Source organism: Gopherus evgoodei, chromosome 1 (genome assembly GCF_007399415.2).
Source record: "Gopherus evgoodei ecotype Sinaloan lineage chromosome 1, rGopEvg1_v1.p, whole genome shotgun sequence".
Lineage (NCBI taxonomy): Eukaryota > Metazoa > Chordata > Testudines > Testudinidae > Gopherus > Gopherus evgoodei.
In genome coordinates, this window is record NC_044322.1 from 343,101,692 (window position 1) to 343,115,296 (window position 13,605).

Consider the following 13,605-nt stretch of genomic DNA (forward strand, 5'->3'; position numbering starts at 1 on the left):
GGTATGTCACTTCCGGGGCCTGCTGAGGTGGGAGGTGCTGGTAGGGTGACCAGAGAGTAAATGTGAAAAATCAGGACAGGGGAAGGGGGATAATAGGAGCCTATATAAGAAAGAGACCCAAGAATCGGGATTGTCCCTATAAAATTGGAACATCTGGTCACCTTAAGCACTGGGCACGAGGCAGAGCTGGTAAGTGCAGAGCAAGGGGAGGGGTGCCCGACCTGGGCTCGAGCCATAGCTTGTGGGAGGGGAGAACTGGGCCAAGACCCCCCAATTCATTAGGGGCGAGGCGAGGCTACTGTGCTGGTTGCTTCCAGGGCAGCCTCCGTAGTGATGGGGATTTCCTGGCTGCCCGCAGACAGTTCAACGCCCCCCAGGGGAAGAGAGGGGGAGTGTGAGTGAGTGTGTGTGTTTGTTCTACCTGCCCTGCCCCAACTGCTGCCCCCTCTCCCAGGGCTCCCTGCGGCCCCTGTGTTTGTGTGTTGGACAGTCACATCCAATCTCTTCACACTGCCCCCCTTTCCCCTTCCCAGCTTAGTTCATAGCCCCAGAAAATCCCTTCAAACTGTCCCCCTTTCCCCCTCCCCTTATTTCATGGGGGGGATGACGAACCGAGTGGGCAGGCGGCGCTGGGGGTGTGTGTGTTGTATTTTGGGGGGGCTAGGAAGGGGGTTCATCCCTCAGCTGTTTTCTTTGGAGTAATATGGCCCTCACCGCTTTACGAGTTCTGCAGGCCTGCTTTACAGATTAGCAACTGGCACATTCCAACTCTCCAAGTGTCTCCCTGGAGTGTGCAGCTCCTGTGAATAATGTGAGTGTCCAGTTGGGCAGATTTGCTGCTTCCAAAGAAACAATATACTCCAGCTCACCAGTTCTACCTCAGAGCACCTCTCTACTTAACACACAGCATGTAGACAGGTTTATATTGAAATGAAGTGTAAATTTATTTAACAAGCTTAGAGATTCAAGTAGTAACAAATAGAAGTATTGGAAACAAAAGGTTACCTGCAAAATAAAATCTTATTTAGTTGGAGATTGGTCCTGCTTTGACAGGGGGTTGGACTAGATGACCTTCTGAGGTCCCTTCCAACCCTGATATTCTATGATTCTATGAACCCTCACCTCTAAAGCCTAGACCAGGGGTAGGCAACCTATGGCACAGGTGCCAAAGGCGGCACGCGAGCTGATTTTCAGTGGCACTCACACTGCCTGAGTCCTGGCCACTGGTCCGGGAGGCTCTGCATTTTAATTTAATTTTAAATGAACCTTCTGAAACATTTTTAAAACCTTATTTACTTTACATACAACAATAGTTTAGTTATATATTATAGACTTTTAGAAAGAGACCTTCTAAAAACATTAACATGTATTACCGGCACGCGAAACCTTAAATTAGAGTGAATAAACGAAGACTTGGCACACTGCTTCTGAAAGGTCGCCGACCCCTGGCCTAGACTTAATTAACAAGAAACTCTCATATCTAACCAAGTGTTGGTTGCCCAAAATCCTTGCAGAACTTCACAACCAGGTTGGCTGTGCCCCTCCTGTCATTGTTTCTTTGTCATTCCCTCCACTCCAAGATATACTGGTCCCATCCTTTGTCTTTATTCATAAACAGGACACTCCCTGCTGTTTGTTTCATCTGGTAGATTTCCTCTCTCATACACTTCACAATCTCTCATTTTTCAGCTGGCATAGTATGCCTATTTGCATACAACACACAATATCCAAAGGGCCAGAGAGGGAGAGAAGTGTCTGTTAACTCCTGCTGAAAGGAATATTTCCAAGGTTTGTCACCTCCTGGAAACCTGCCCTAACTCCAAGACCTTAAGAACATAATTTTCAGCACAGAAACATAACTCCTTAAATATTATCTGTACATATATTTTGCAATGATTATGATGACCAGTGGGCTACTGACGCGTGGTAGAGAGCTCACATGCCACCCTTCAGTGAATTACTATGCATATATCTTGTGACAGATGTTACTCAGATAAAAATACATTTAAGAGTACATAAAAAGAGGGGATCATTCCTGAGGGGCTTCCCCTCCCTCCAATTGTAAACTTCCTAATGCAATGCAAGCAGGCAGGTCTGAAAATTTTAGGACATCTAAATAATATGGGGAGTTATTTAGTAATAAGTACTTTCATACATGGAAATAAGCAAATGAAATTTTAAGTGATTCATGCCAGATGACAGCACTTACATTAAGATAAGAGGGCATTTTGGATGGGTGGAACCTAGTTTCCAATATGGGGGACCTGTTTTAATACTGCTCCAAGAGCTTCCAACAATACATACAAACCAGGAGGACAAGAAGTTCTATAGGCTTTTATTTTATAAGATCAGGGTTGAATTGGTGAATTCTGGAGGATGCCAACAATCTAAATCCAAGCCAGTGGGCACCTGTTGGTGAATTCTGGAGGATGCCAACAATCTAAATCCAAGCCAGTGGGCACCTGATACTTTTAAAACCACAGCCTCCAGTGCAGCAGGACAGGCTGACCTGCACTTGAAAGTAACTCCCATGGAGCACAGTTAGCCAGTGATAAAAATGATTGAGCAAGCCTTACTGAAATCTGATGTCTCACTAGCCTCAACGATATCAATAGAAGGAAAATTTATGGCAATAATTTCTCATGTTAATCACTCTGATTGAACGGGAGAGTAAATGGAACTGAGTGCCAGCTCATGCAAGCAGAAAAGAAGGTTAGAAACTGAATTAAAACAGTAAAGAAAACTCAAAGACTAATGCAAGAGTAAGAACTCCTAATGCGAGAATAAAGTCCTAAACTCATTTTAATGTTGCGGTTAACTTAGCTATTAAGCTATTCCTCTACTTCCATATGGAAAATGATCCATTCTATATACAGTAATAAGATATCAGAGACTCTACTCAGGGTAGACCAGGGTCATATGCTTTTGCTGGGAGTATATGCTCAATTCTCCTCTGACATTTTCAAACTGGAGTAAGTGAGATCAGCATCAGGGCCGAACAACAAATCCTTCAGGGGACAATTCAAAGAAATCTTAGGAATTTAGTGTTATGACACCTAAAAGAAATTAACCAACTACTAATGGCTTAGTCAAGGGTCAAGTACAATGGTTGATGTTTAATTACAAAAAAACCTACTGAGTATACATTTTATTCCTCTCTCACATCCCTTTTACTTGTGTTTTCAGATTGTGAGGTATTTTGGTAATAAGAACCTCTGTACGAAGGGTCAGCACCCAATTAAGGGCCTTCCCCAGCACTCCAATTATGGAGTCTCTGCCCCTTAAAGGGAAGGCATTCTGGGTTAGTCCCCAGTGGGGGCATGTGACTGAGACCAAGGCCTGTTGGGACATGAAGCAGGATATAAATGCCCAGCCACTCTGTCAGTAAAGAGGAAAACCCGGACATAACAAGTGGCAACGAGGTGGGAGGAAGAGACCTAAAGGAACAGTAATGGCTGTAGGTCTTCTCAGGCAAGGGGCCTGGAAAAGGTTTGTGTAAACCACAGGAGGAGCTTGTGAAGGGCTGTTGCAAACCTAGGGGCAATGGAGAATCTCTGCAGTTGAGGAGTGGAAAGGACTGTTGTGAACCCTGCAACAAGGGATGAAGGACTATTTGCAGAACCTAGTGAGAAACTGACAGGGAGACCTGTGGAAAACTGACAAATGTAGGTGGCTTTCTTAGCACATACTGGGCTATAACATATATTAATAAACCATACCCCAGGAGGTTAGATTCTATTTTAGAATTCTTGTTCAATTAGTCTGCAGCGTAACCTGAGATATGGCTGTGCACTTGACAAGAGGGGTTAGCAACCTTTGTATAATCTCACTGTATCTGAGCAGCACATAGCATACTGAGAGTGTTACTGTACTCCAAAAAAATCCACAAGTCTAATCTTTCCTGATTTGAGCCCTATTTCTCAATGCAGGAAGGACTCTGTGCTGACCAAAGAAAAATTGAGGAAGAAATCAAAATAGCCCTTATTTCTTGCTGAATGTAGAACGAGCTCTAAAGACATTAAATATTTCACATGTGATAGCAGAAACTCATCTTCTGAAGAAGATTAAAAAGACCAATGCATAATTTGCCTAGACCTATACTAAGAATCTCAGAACTTGCGACTGTGAAAATCTGCCTTCGTTGGTGTTCCTGAATGACTACACAATCATTTGTTCTAACAGACCACTCTATCAATGGTTTGGGATGACTGCATCATATTTTGTTCTCATCTAGTGGGAAGGGGCCTCCTTCCTCCCTGAACTGGAATGCTAAACTGTATTATACTATTTAGCTACTAGGTGACATTTTGTGTAAAATATCTTTTTTAAACAAACTGCAGCCATACCTCGCCAAGCATTAAAGGAACTTATGAAGAACATGTGTGTATAAACAAGCTCTGTAACCGGTCCATTTCTAGAACAGGAATGTGACACTCCCAGATCACAATGGTGGGTGGATAGCCTCTGACAACTGAAGTAAGACAGAAGATTTCTATAATGCAGTCAAGCACTTCTTGATTCTAGCCAGTAGAGGGCAATAGAATGTGGGACTTTGCATCCATGTAAGTCAAAAGAACACTACGCAGGAATAAGGCTCAGGAGCTGCAGATCATTTTGCAGGGTTGAGGTCTTAGAATGTAATTTAAACTTCAATTACTATGCACTTCCAAGTAGTTAAGATCGCTTTATTACTCTTCTAATCATCTTTCTTCCCACTGCTATTATAGGACATTTTCTAAATCAGCGGCATAAATACACTAGACATACATAATTTTGTAAGTTTTTTCTAAATGGCCAGAATACTACTTAAAAAAATTGGCTAACCAGTCACAATTTGTGGTTTGACTAAGTAATAAGATGTTGTAATTTTACTTGTATCATAAGCCCTGATCCTGCATATGCTTACATGAGTACCACCATGGACTTTAGTGTCTGCATGAGTGTGACCCTATTGACACATAGTAGTGCAAGAGTAAATGCAACTAGTGCAAAGTTTTTTTAAAAAAGGAAAGCCATATAAAAATATTTCAGATAAACAGAGGTTTTAGTACAAGAAAGAAACCTTATAGTCTAAAAATATCTAGTGACATTTCATTTTAGTAAATGTTTGAATCCAGTCCTGTGATTTCTTATGTTCTTACTAAATTAAGTAAAAAAAACATTCCAGGCCAAATTCTCTCCCCTACTGGGACCCATCTGTGCTACGGTGGTATGAAGGAGCCAGATCTCCCTAGCTGAAGGTTCTTCCAGTGAGGCTCTGGCACAGGGGACATTCCAGGAGTATGTCCAGAGGGGAGGGATCCTGTGTTATACTCCAGTGATTGTCATCTGGCCTCTGGGGGGGACAGCAAGGGGAGTTCAGGAAGCCAGAACAGATTAGAGAAATCACAAGGCTACTCTAAACTATGATGGGGCAAGAGTGAAAATAGCCTCAGGATCACAATTTCAACTGGCTTTTTGAAGCCCTCTCCTCACTACACCCAGTAGATGCAAGATACAATAGAGATTCTGGCCTTTAATCACTTGCGGTTACTAGAAAAAATATGACTAACTCTTACGTATGTACCCCTTTTCCCAAGTGGAGATGGCAGTAACAGGAGCCGATTTCAATATAAAAGGGTTCCTCTTATCAATACAAAACAGAACTGGCTCGAGCTCCTAACCAGCAATCTGGGAAAACCTACCACCATCCCTGGGCACCTCTAAGAGGCAATACTTGCCCACTCACAAGCACAGAGTCTGTGTATAGCAAACAAGAACTTTTAATAAAAAGAAAAAGAAACCAAGCATTAATTTGGGAAAACATCAAAACCACCTTGAAAAGCATGCAACCATAAACAAACCCGACCCCACAGTGCATTGGGCCAGTGTCCTTTGCCTCAGTTTCTTACCTTGTGGTGGGAAAGTCTGACAAACAAATGTCTCTTTAACACATCACTCCCCTCTCCCTCTGCTTCACCCCACTCACAGTTGGCTGTCAATAGTTAGTGAAGACCCAGAATTCAGAGATGTGTTCACAGGGCTCATCTCCCACCCCAGGGACTGGGGGAGGGGCATCAAGTAATGCTTCTTCAACTCGCTTGCAGCTACAACTGTTTCTTTGCTGCCGCTGCCACTGTCTGCCACCACAACCACTGGCCACCATCTCTCTGCCATCACTGGCCACTATTGCCTCTCCGCCACTGCCATGGCTACTGCTGCTTCTCTGCCATCACTGGTCACTGCTCCCACAACATAACATTCTGAGGTTCTGTCACTTAACCCAGCTCCACCCGTCAGAGGGTAGAGTACAGGTGTCGACTGGAGAGCGATCTGCTGTCGATTTGGCGGGTCTTCACTAGACCTGCTAAATTGATCGCTGGTGGATCGATCTCAAGAGCATGGATCCAGGCTGTAGTGTAGATCTGCCCTCAAGCTTAGCTCCTAGATCTGACAGCTCTAGGAATCACCAACCAGAAACAAGAATTCTCTATTGAGTCTAATCAGCTCTGTCATTAGCACTCTTTGAGCAGCATCCACATCATCACATAGGAACATGTGTCACCATCCATACTTTTCTTCACTGGGATTTGGCATCCCTACCCTCTGCTTAGTGAGTGAGGTTCAGTTTAGGGGAAACCCTCAATCAGGGCATGCTAAGGACAGTTCTGCTGCCCTTTACTCATACAACAAGGATTACAACATTTCATTACCCTGCATTCAAATACTTCAGTGATCTACATCCCAAGGCCAGCCAAAATTGATCATTCCGGCAAAGTAGCTCCATCATGCTGCGCCTTTAGGCAGAGTAGGCATGTCTATGCAAACACAGTCTGCTCCTAAAGTCTCATCCCCCAGTGCATCACTAGATTTCAAGGGAGAGCTCATTCAGATCCTGCTTCATATATTATTTAGTGCTTTATAGTTTTCCTATGTTCTAGTAAACTGAAATGTTTGTTTTAGGCATATACTGCCTCTCACACTTGGGAGAAGTTCCCTGTAAACATCCGAAAAACTAACTCATTATCCTTCTTCAAAATTCTCCTTTTCCATGATGCCTACAGAAATCTTCACAACTGTTAGGCTGCTGGCATGCTGAGACTGTTGCCTATCATGCTGACCAATACAGTTGTTTCATGTGGTTCCCTCTCTGTCTGTACCCATTCATTATCTCTTGTCTTATAGCAAGGATCAGCAATCTTTGCCCCACAGCCCGCCAGGGTAAGCACCCTGGCAGGCCGGGCCAGTTTGTTTACCTGCCACTTCCGCAGGTTCAGCCAATCATGGCTCCCACTGGCCACTGTTCGCCGCTCCAGGCCAATGGGGGCAGCAGGAAGCAGCAGCCAGCACATCCCTCGGCTTGTGCTGCTTCTCACAGCCCCCACTGGCCCGGGATGGTGAACTGCAGCCAGTGGGAGCCGCAATTGGCCGAACCTGTGGACGTGGCAGGTAAACAAACCGGCCCAGCCCACCAGGGTGCTTACCCTGACGAGCTGCATGCCAAAGGTTGCCGATCTCAGTCTTATAGTTAGATTGTAAGCTCTTTGGGGCAGGAGCCTTCTCTTTTTTCTGTGTTTGTATAGCACCTACCACAAAGGGGTTCTGGTCCAGTATTGATAGTACAGAATCTGGAGGGAAAATGGTACATGGCTTATAAAAGGCTTGGTCAGTGTAGGACCTGATCCTGTCTGAAGCTGATGACAAATCTCCCATTAAGGGTCTGACTGTCTACCTCTGAAGTTAAAGTAACTCTCTCTTTTTTGCATTTTTGGTTCCAAAAATAAGTGTAAGTGAATGTGTCTGAAAACACATTCTGTGATCAGTTCTCCCTTGAATTACATTAATTTTAATACTAATATAATTCAATTCATTTAAGTGAAATTAATCCTGATTTACAGCAGAGTTGGAACCTACTGTGAGTATTTCTACAATAGCATACTATGCAGAGAAGTCTGAAATCTTTGGGGTAAAAAGGGGTCATGTCAACACAATGTATGGTATTTAATGGTAATATTGTCAGTAATTTAACTGGAAAGTTGTACTCAAATCTATGGCTGAAAAATCATCCAGAGGGCACGTGTGCGACAGTGATGAACTGAATTAACTTGAGAAGTCAAGAGAATATGATCTCAACAACAAAAACCAAGCATCCAAAAAAACCCTCTCCTTGTTACTAAATTAAACAAGAACATCAGAGGCTGATCCTGGGAGGTACTGAGCTCCTCCTGGAAGATGCTGCACACCCTTAACTCACAACAGGCTTTAGACTTCACTCACTGAAGTCAAGGCCAATTTTGCCATTGACTTTAGTGAGAACAGATATTGACTACTGGCTTCAATTGTTGTTGAGGGCGCTCAGCTCTTCACTGTCTCAAGCCATCTATGATTATTAACTTGCATATTGTAAGTGCACTAAAAAACAATGAAATCAGCTATTGTATCATCTGCAAGTGTTCTTGCATGTGCACTGCATACCATATCTTCAAGACTAGATTCTGGCCTTATAATATTGTATTCCATAATACACAGTTGCTTTTATAATAATGAGTATAGAGGAAGAAGATCTCTTTGTACCTTTATCGATTGTAAGATGCTAGTCCCCTTCTCAGTTTCTATTCTGCAGCTATCACAGTCTATTTTCTGAATCTTCACACAGCCAGTCCCTGATGTCTTGATATCCAAATCTAGAATAATGAAAGCAAAAATGGGGCTCTCTTAGTGCTAAAGAGAAACATAAAACAGTTCTAAAACACTGTAATATCTGGTCTCAATCTATAGTAATTACACATAGAAGAAAAACAGAGCAGCCACTGAAAATACTCTACAATCACATCTTCTTCCAAAGCTCGGTCATCTTCTATTTTACTGTTGGCCTAGTGTTATTTTACAACATGATTTTCCTTGATAAACTGATAGTACTGCAAACCTAAATACCCTCCAACTTCTGAGATTGTTAAAAGATGCAGTACAGCCAATAGAGGATTATAGGCTCCTGGAGGGAATAATCCACAGAGTATGTCTCTATCTGAAATTTTCAATCATCTTAAAATATGCCATTCCTATGATCTCAAAAGTACACTTCAAAATTGAGATAACAAATATTGTCTTTATATACAGTGTGTGTACATGCTTCTAGAGGGGCGGCAGAAGAGGTACAGGGAAATCAGTACATTGACTACCGTACCTGTAGAGTAAGTATAGAGAGAAGGTATGAGCCTATGAAAAAGATGTTTGCATATATCTGTACATATTGTTTAACAGACATTTATGGTACTTAGTTCAGTAGTATAAGTTCCTCAAACATTTATGAATTTAGCCAAACAACAGCCCTTGGGCCTAGCTGAAATTTGGGGTTCATCTCTGGTGCAAAGCAGTTAAGGAATAATATAGCTATTGGCCCAAGCCTGGTTAGCAACTACCAACATTTGGTGGCAGCACCATAGACACTGGAACTAGGGTTGCAGGGGGAGGTGCTGCAGCACCCACCAGGTTTTACATGGGGCTCCGCTCCTGGCTCCATGCCTGGAGGTCCTGGCCACGGGCCCCACACCTCCACTTCTGCTCCCCTGTTGCAGCTGCCTGCCCCGCACCTCCACTTGGTCCTGCATGCGGCTGCCAGCTCCACCCCCAGCTATGACCACAGCCTAGGCCTCCTTACCCCTGTCTGGGTCCCCCCTCCCCAGAGGGACAGCCCTGCTCCCAGCCCCAGCTCTGGGGGAGGAGGTGCGGACTGGAGGTAAGGGATGTGGTTTTCTGCACCACCACTATTAAAAATGTTCCAGTGCCACTCAGCAGTACAGCTGAGCTGTTTGTAAGATTTGTACTCACAGCACTGTCTGGATTCAGAGGGAGTTTCTCATTGTTAAGGGATGACATAGGAATTGTACTAGAAAAGAAGAGGCCTCTCCCCTTGCATCCCTGTCTCTATGACTGCAAACAGTATTGTCTTCCAGTTCTTGTAACTGGTAAGATGAGATAACCAAAAGCACACAAGCTAGTACAGCTCGTGACTCTGACTCAATTGGAGGTTGTGTTGGAGGATTGGCTGCATGTAACAAATCTGGTAAGGAAAATCTGTGAACTGCAAGTGTGCACAGCCAACTGTCAGTATCACCAGTTCAACTGGAAAACAATATCAGCCCCCACTGATGTGTTGCCAACTCTCATAATACCTGGTGTTTTTCTTACAGCTTCAGCTGCTGGAATCAAAAGATGGCATGTATATCTCAGCTTTCATTCAAATAAAAATGTACATTTCTAGCCCCTATGGTTGCACAGAAAAGTTTGAAAATATGAAGACAGTGTACCCTAAAGCCTCTCCTTCCAACCCTAATCATCTTTGATTCTATGATTCTATGAAATCAACGGGAAAAGAAAAGGAACCGTTTAAAAAAAAAAGTTTCATGATTTTGTGGAGGGAAGGCCTGAGATTGGCACTATTGGAACAGCACTGTCAGTCTTACAAAAAGGGATGGCAGGAGAGGCCTGAGCCCAGGGACAAGGGGGACCCAGGAACAGGCCCAGGTGCATGTCTCAGTGTGTAAGAGAACCGGGATTGGACACATAGGGTGCATATTCAAACCTCAACTACACAGAATACTACACTGAACCAGCTACACCTCACATACCAAACTTCATGGGTGTCTTCACAACAACAGCGGCCTTGCTGTCCATGTGGTCCGAGACAATCGTCATCTCCTTCAGCGCCTCGTCGTACTTCACCTGCAGGCGATCCAGATCCACCCCCTGGGGGAGGCTGCTGTCCACCCCGCTGACAGTGACCAGCGCTCTGTCCGCGTCCGGGTAGCGGAGCGGGTCCAGGGGGCGCACGGTAACGTGGCAGGGCAGCCGCACCTTCAGCTGGCCGAAGGGGCTGACAATCAGCGTCCACTCCTTGAGGGGCTTATTGCCCCGCTTCCTGCCCTCCTCGAGGCCCGCCGGGCTGCCGCAGCTGCTGGAGGGGCCCGTCACGAAGAGGGCAGCGCGTGACCAGCTGCCGCCACTCGTCCCTCGCCAGGGGCCGCAGCTGCTCAACAGCCCCCGCCGGGCCCCTGCCACCTTCACCCCCAGGTGCCACCAGCCCGGGCAGGGGGCCCGCATACTGCCCAGCGTTGATCCCGGCGCCCTCCTCCGCGCGGGGCGCGGCTTATGGGAACCGGGCACCGCGGCGAGGGGGGGGGGTCTGCCCCCCACCGGCGGGCACCACAGGGACGGGTTATGGGGCCGCCCTGCCCGAGGGCTGGGGCGCACACCTCATAGGAGCCCCCCACCTGCAGTTCCCTCACATAACTCGCAGAGGGGGTGGCGAACAGGGAACAAGTCACTTGCCAGAGTCTAAACTAGCAAATTGATGGGTGCCGCCGCCAGGCTCTCCCCCACCCCGACGAGCCGAGATGGCTGCTGGGAGTTGTAGTTCTGAGCCAAGCAACTTCATAGAGAAAGGACGCAGAATGAACTACAAATCCCAGCGGGCTATACCTTGACCCCTCAGAGGCCGTTTAGTCCTCTGTCCACGAGCCACGGAGGAGGGTGGGGTCTTTGCCGTTCTGCTCCTATTGGACGGGAGGGGACGTTGCCATCAATCAGAAGTGAGGGGGAAAGAGTAGTGAGGCGGTGCAGCGGGTGGGGGGGGCCGTTGGCTGTGTCTCCATGACAACCCGAGACGCTCTGGGGCTGGTAAACATGCGGCTCGCGGCTGCCAGGCACCTGCTAGGGGGCCCTGGAGGGAACAAAACGCCCCGGAGGAGGAACCTGACTGGGTAGGAAACATCAGGTAAGACGAGCCCTTGGTGGCACAGACGCCTCAGCGCAGCGGCTGGTCCCTTGAGGGGGAGACGCTGGCTGAAAAGAAGGAGGGGCTGGGGTCTAAAGGGTGGGGGAGCCGTGAGGTATTTGGGGGAAGGGATCGCACTCTGCTGGGTGTGGGGCACACGTGGAGGGTCCACGCTGCAGGGGGAAGCACACCCTGGCAGTGTTGTGAGAGGCATGGGGTGGGCACTCTGGGTAGCTCGATGAGGGCAGGGCCTGCTCCAGGCACCAGCGAGGGACACAGGTGCCTGTGCTGGCCAATAGAAAGGGGCGGCACTCCGTCCCTTGTTGGGGCGGCAGGTCCTTCAATCCCTCACTTGCTCCTCAGCAGCACTTCAGCAGCCGCTCAGTTGGGTTTCTCTTTTATTTTTTTTCCTCTTTGCCGCTTGGGGCGGCAAAAAAAGCTGGAGCCAGCCCTGGGTAAGGGGCATGAGGAGGGCACGAATTTCCTGAGCTGGGGTACCATGGGTGGTGTTACACGCCAAAGGGTTGGCGGTGATGTAATGCTGACAGACCCCGGTCGTCGGTGGGTGGGCTCGAACCTGGAGCTTAAAGCATAAGTCTCTACTGTATGAGCTAAAAAACTAAGTGGCTGGTAGCAGACTCATTTTAATTTCTCTCTCTTATTGGTCTTGGTGCCACTAGATGGGACAGAACACCACACTCAGAAGGTGTGCAGGTTACATACTTCCACTAGCTGAGGAAGCCGTGTCCCAAGCTTCAGAGATTTCCCAGTTAGAATCTGGACAAACCCCCACTTGTAATGCCGACAGACCTCTGGTTGTCAGCAAGTGGCAGTGAACCTGGTGCCTCTGTAGTTTGAAGCATGAGCTTCTATTGCATGAGCTAATAGCCAACTTGCTGATAGCAGACTCATTTTATCTCTCTAAGTGGTCTGGATGCCACTAGATGGGACAGAACACCATACCCAGAAGGTGTGTGGGTTACAGTGACACCTAGTGGTCAGAGCAGGAGTCCATCCTAGTGGCTGTAGCGGAATCAGAGGGCAGAGTTGGAGTTGTGGTGAGTAGACAAGCCATCAGTCAGCCAGGAGCAGAGGCACATGTGACTTCTATTTTGGCAGAGTAAGGGGCTTAATACTATTAATAACAGGTATAGACGTAACTTCTGGATTTACCAGTTGTTAGTGATACTTAATTCGTAGGCAATCCCTCGAATGATCTCTTTCACAGGTTTTATTTTTCATGGGTCCTTTGGTAATTGAGGAGTCTGATTCTTGAGCCACAGGCTTGTTGGCAGACATTGCAGGTGGTGTTTTTCTGGCGTTTTTCTGAGACCAGGGAAGGCAGTTTTCCTCAAAAGTGGATGTTCCCTCTCTGACAAGTCTTCGCCATTATTCCTATCCTGGGGCTACTGTCTCCCAGTGTGTGATGTTGATGCCACATCTCTTGATGTTTATCTTGAGGTTGTCTTTAAAGCATTTCTTCTGGCCTTCCTATTTCCTTTCTTCTTTGGTAAGTTGAGAGTACAGCAGTTGTTTTGGTAAGCATATGTCAGGGACGCGCACACAGTGCCTGCTCCACTTCAGCTGGTGCTGAATAATCAGGGCCTCAACACTGAAGATGTTGGCCTCTGCGAGTGCAATGATCCTCCCACTTTATGTTGAGTATCTTCTGAAGAAAGTGCTGGTGCTGATTTTCCAGGTTTCTCAGGTGTTTTCTGTTGGTCACCCAAGTCTCAAAGCCATAGAGGAAAGTTGGGATTACCACTTTATAAACAAAGTGTAGTATTCTGATCTTGTGATTGTTGAACACCCAGCAAGACAGTCTGCCAAAGGCAAGGCTGGCACAGTGAATT

General features: G+C 46.4%; 2 protein-coding genes across 6 annotated transcripts in view; one reads left to right on the forward strand and one right to left on the reverse strand.

Annotated features, from left to right (window-relative positions):
* FAM185A (family with sequence similarity 185 member A) overlaps window positions 1-11,354 on the reverse strand; it is a 77,168-nt gene extending 65,814 nt beyond the window's left edge. For all 4 annotated transcript variants that reach the window (XM_030556729.1, XM_030556559.1, XM_030556466.1 and 1 more), the window contains exons 1-2: window positions 10,608-11,354; window positions 8,554-8,663 (exon numbers count right to left, since the gene is read on the reverse strand). In XM_030556729.1, the coding sequence (XP_030412589.1) occupies window positions 8,554-8,663; window positions 10,608-11,079 (582 nt within the window). In that variant the 5' untranslated portion in view covers window positions 11,080-11,354. The remainder of the gene's footprint in view (window positions 1-8,553; window positions 8,664-10,607) is intronic.
* Window positions 11,355-11,494: 140 nt separating this feature from the next.
* CCDC146 (coiled-coil domain containing 146) overlaps window positions 11,495-13,605 on the forward strand; it is a 125,514-nt gene continuing 123,403 nt past the window's right edge. Inside the window, exon 1 of one of the 2 annotated variants that reach the window (XM_030555364.1) lies at window positions 11,495-11,752. The gene's annotated coding sequence lies outside the window, so the exon portion shown is untranslated. The remainder of the gene's footprint in view (window positions 11,753-13,605) is intronic. The other variant, XM_030555117.1, reaches the window with a different exon arrangement.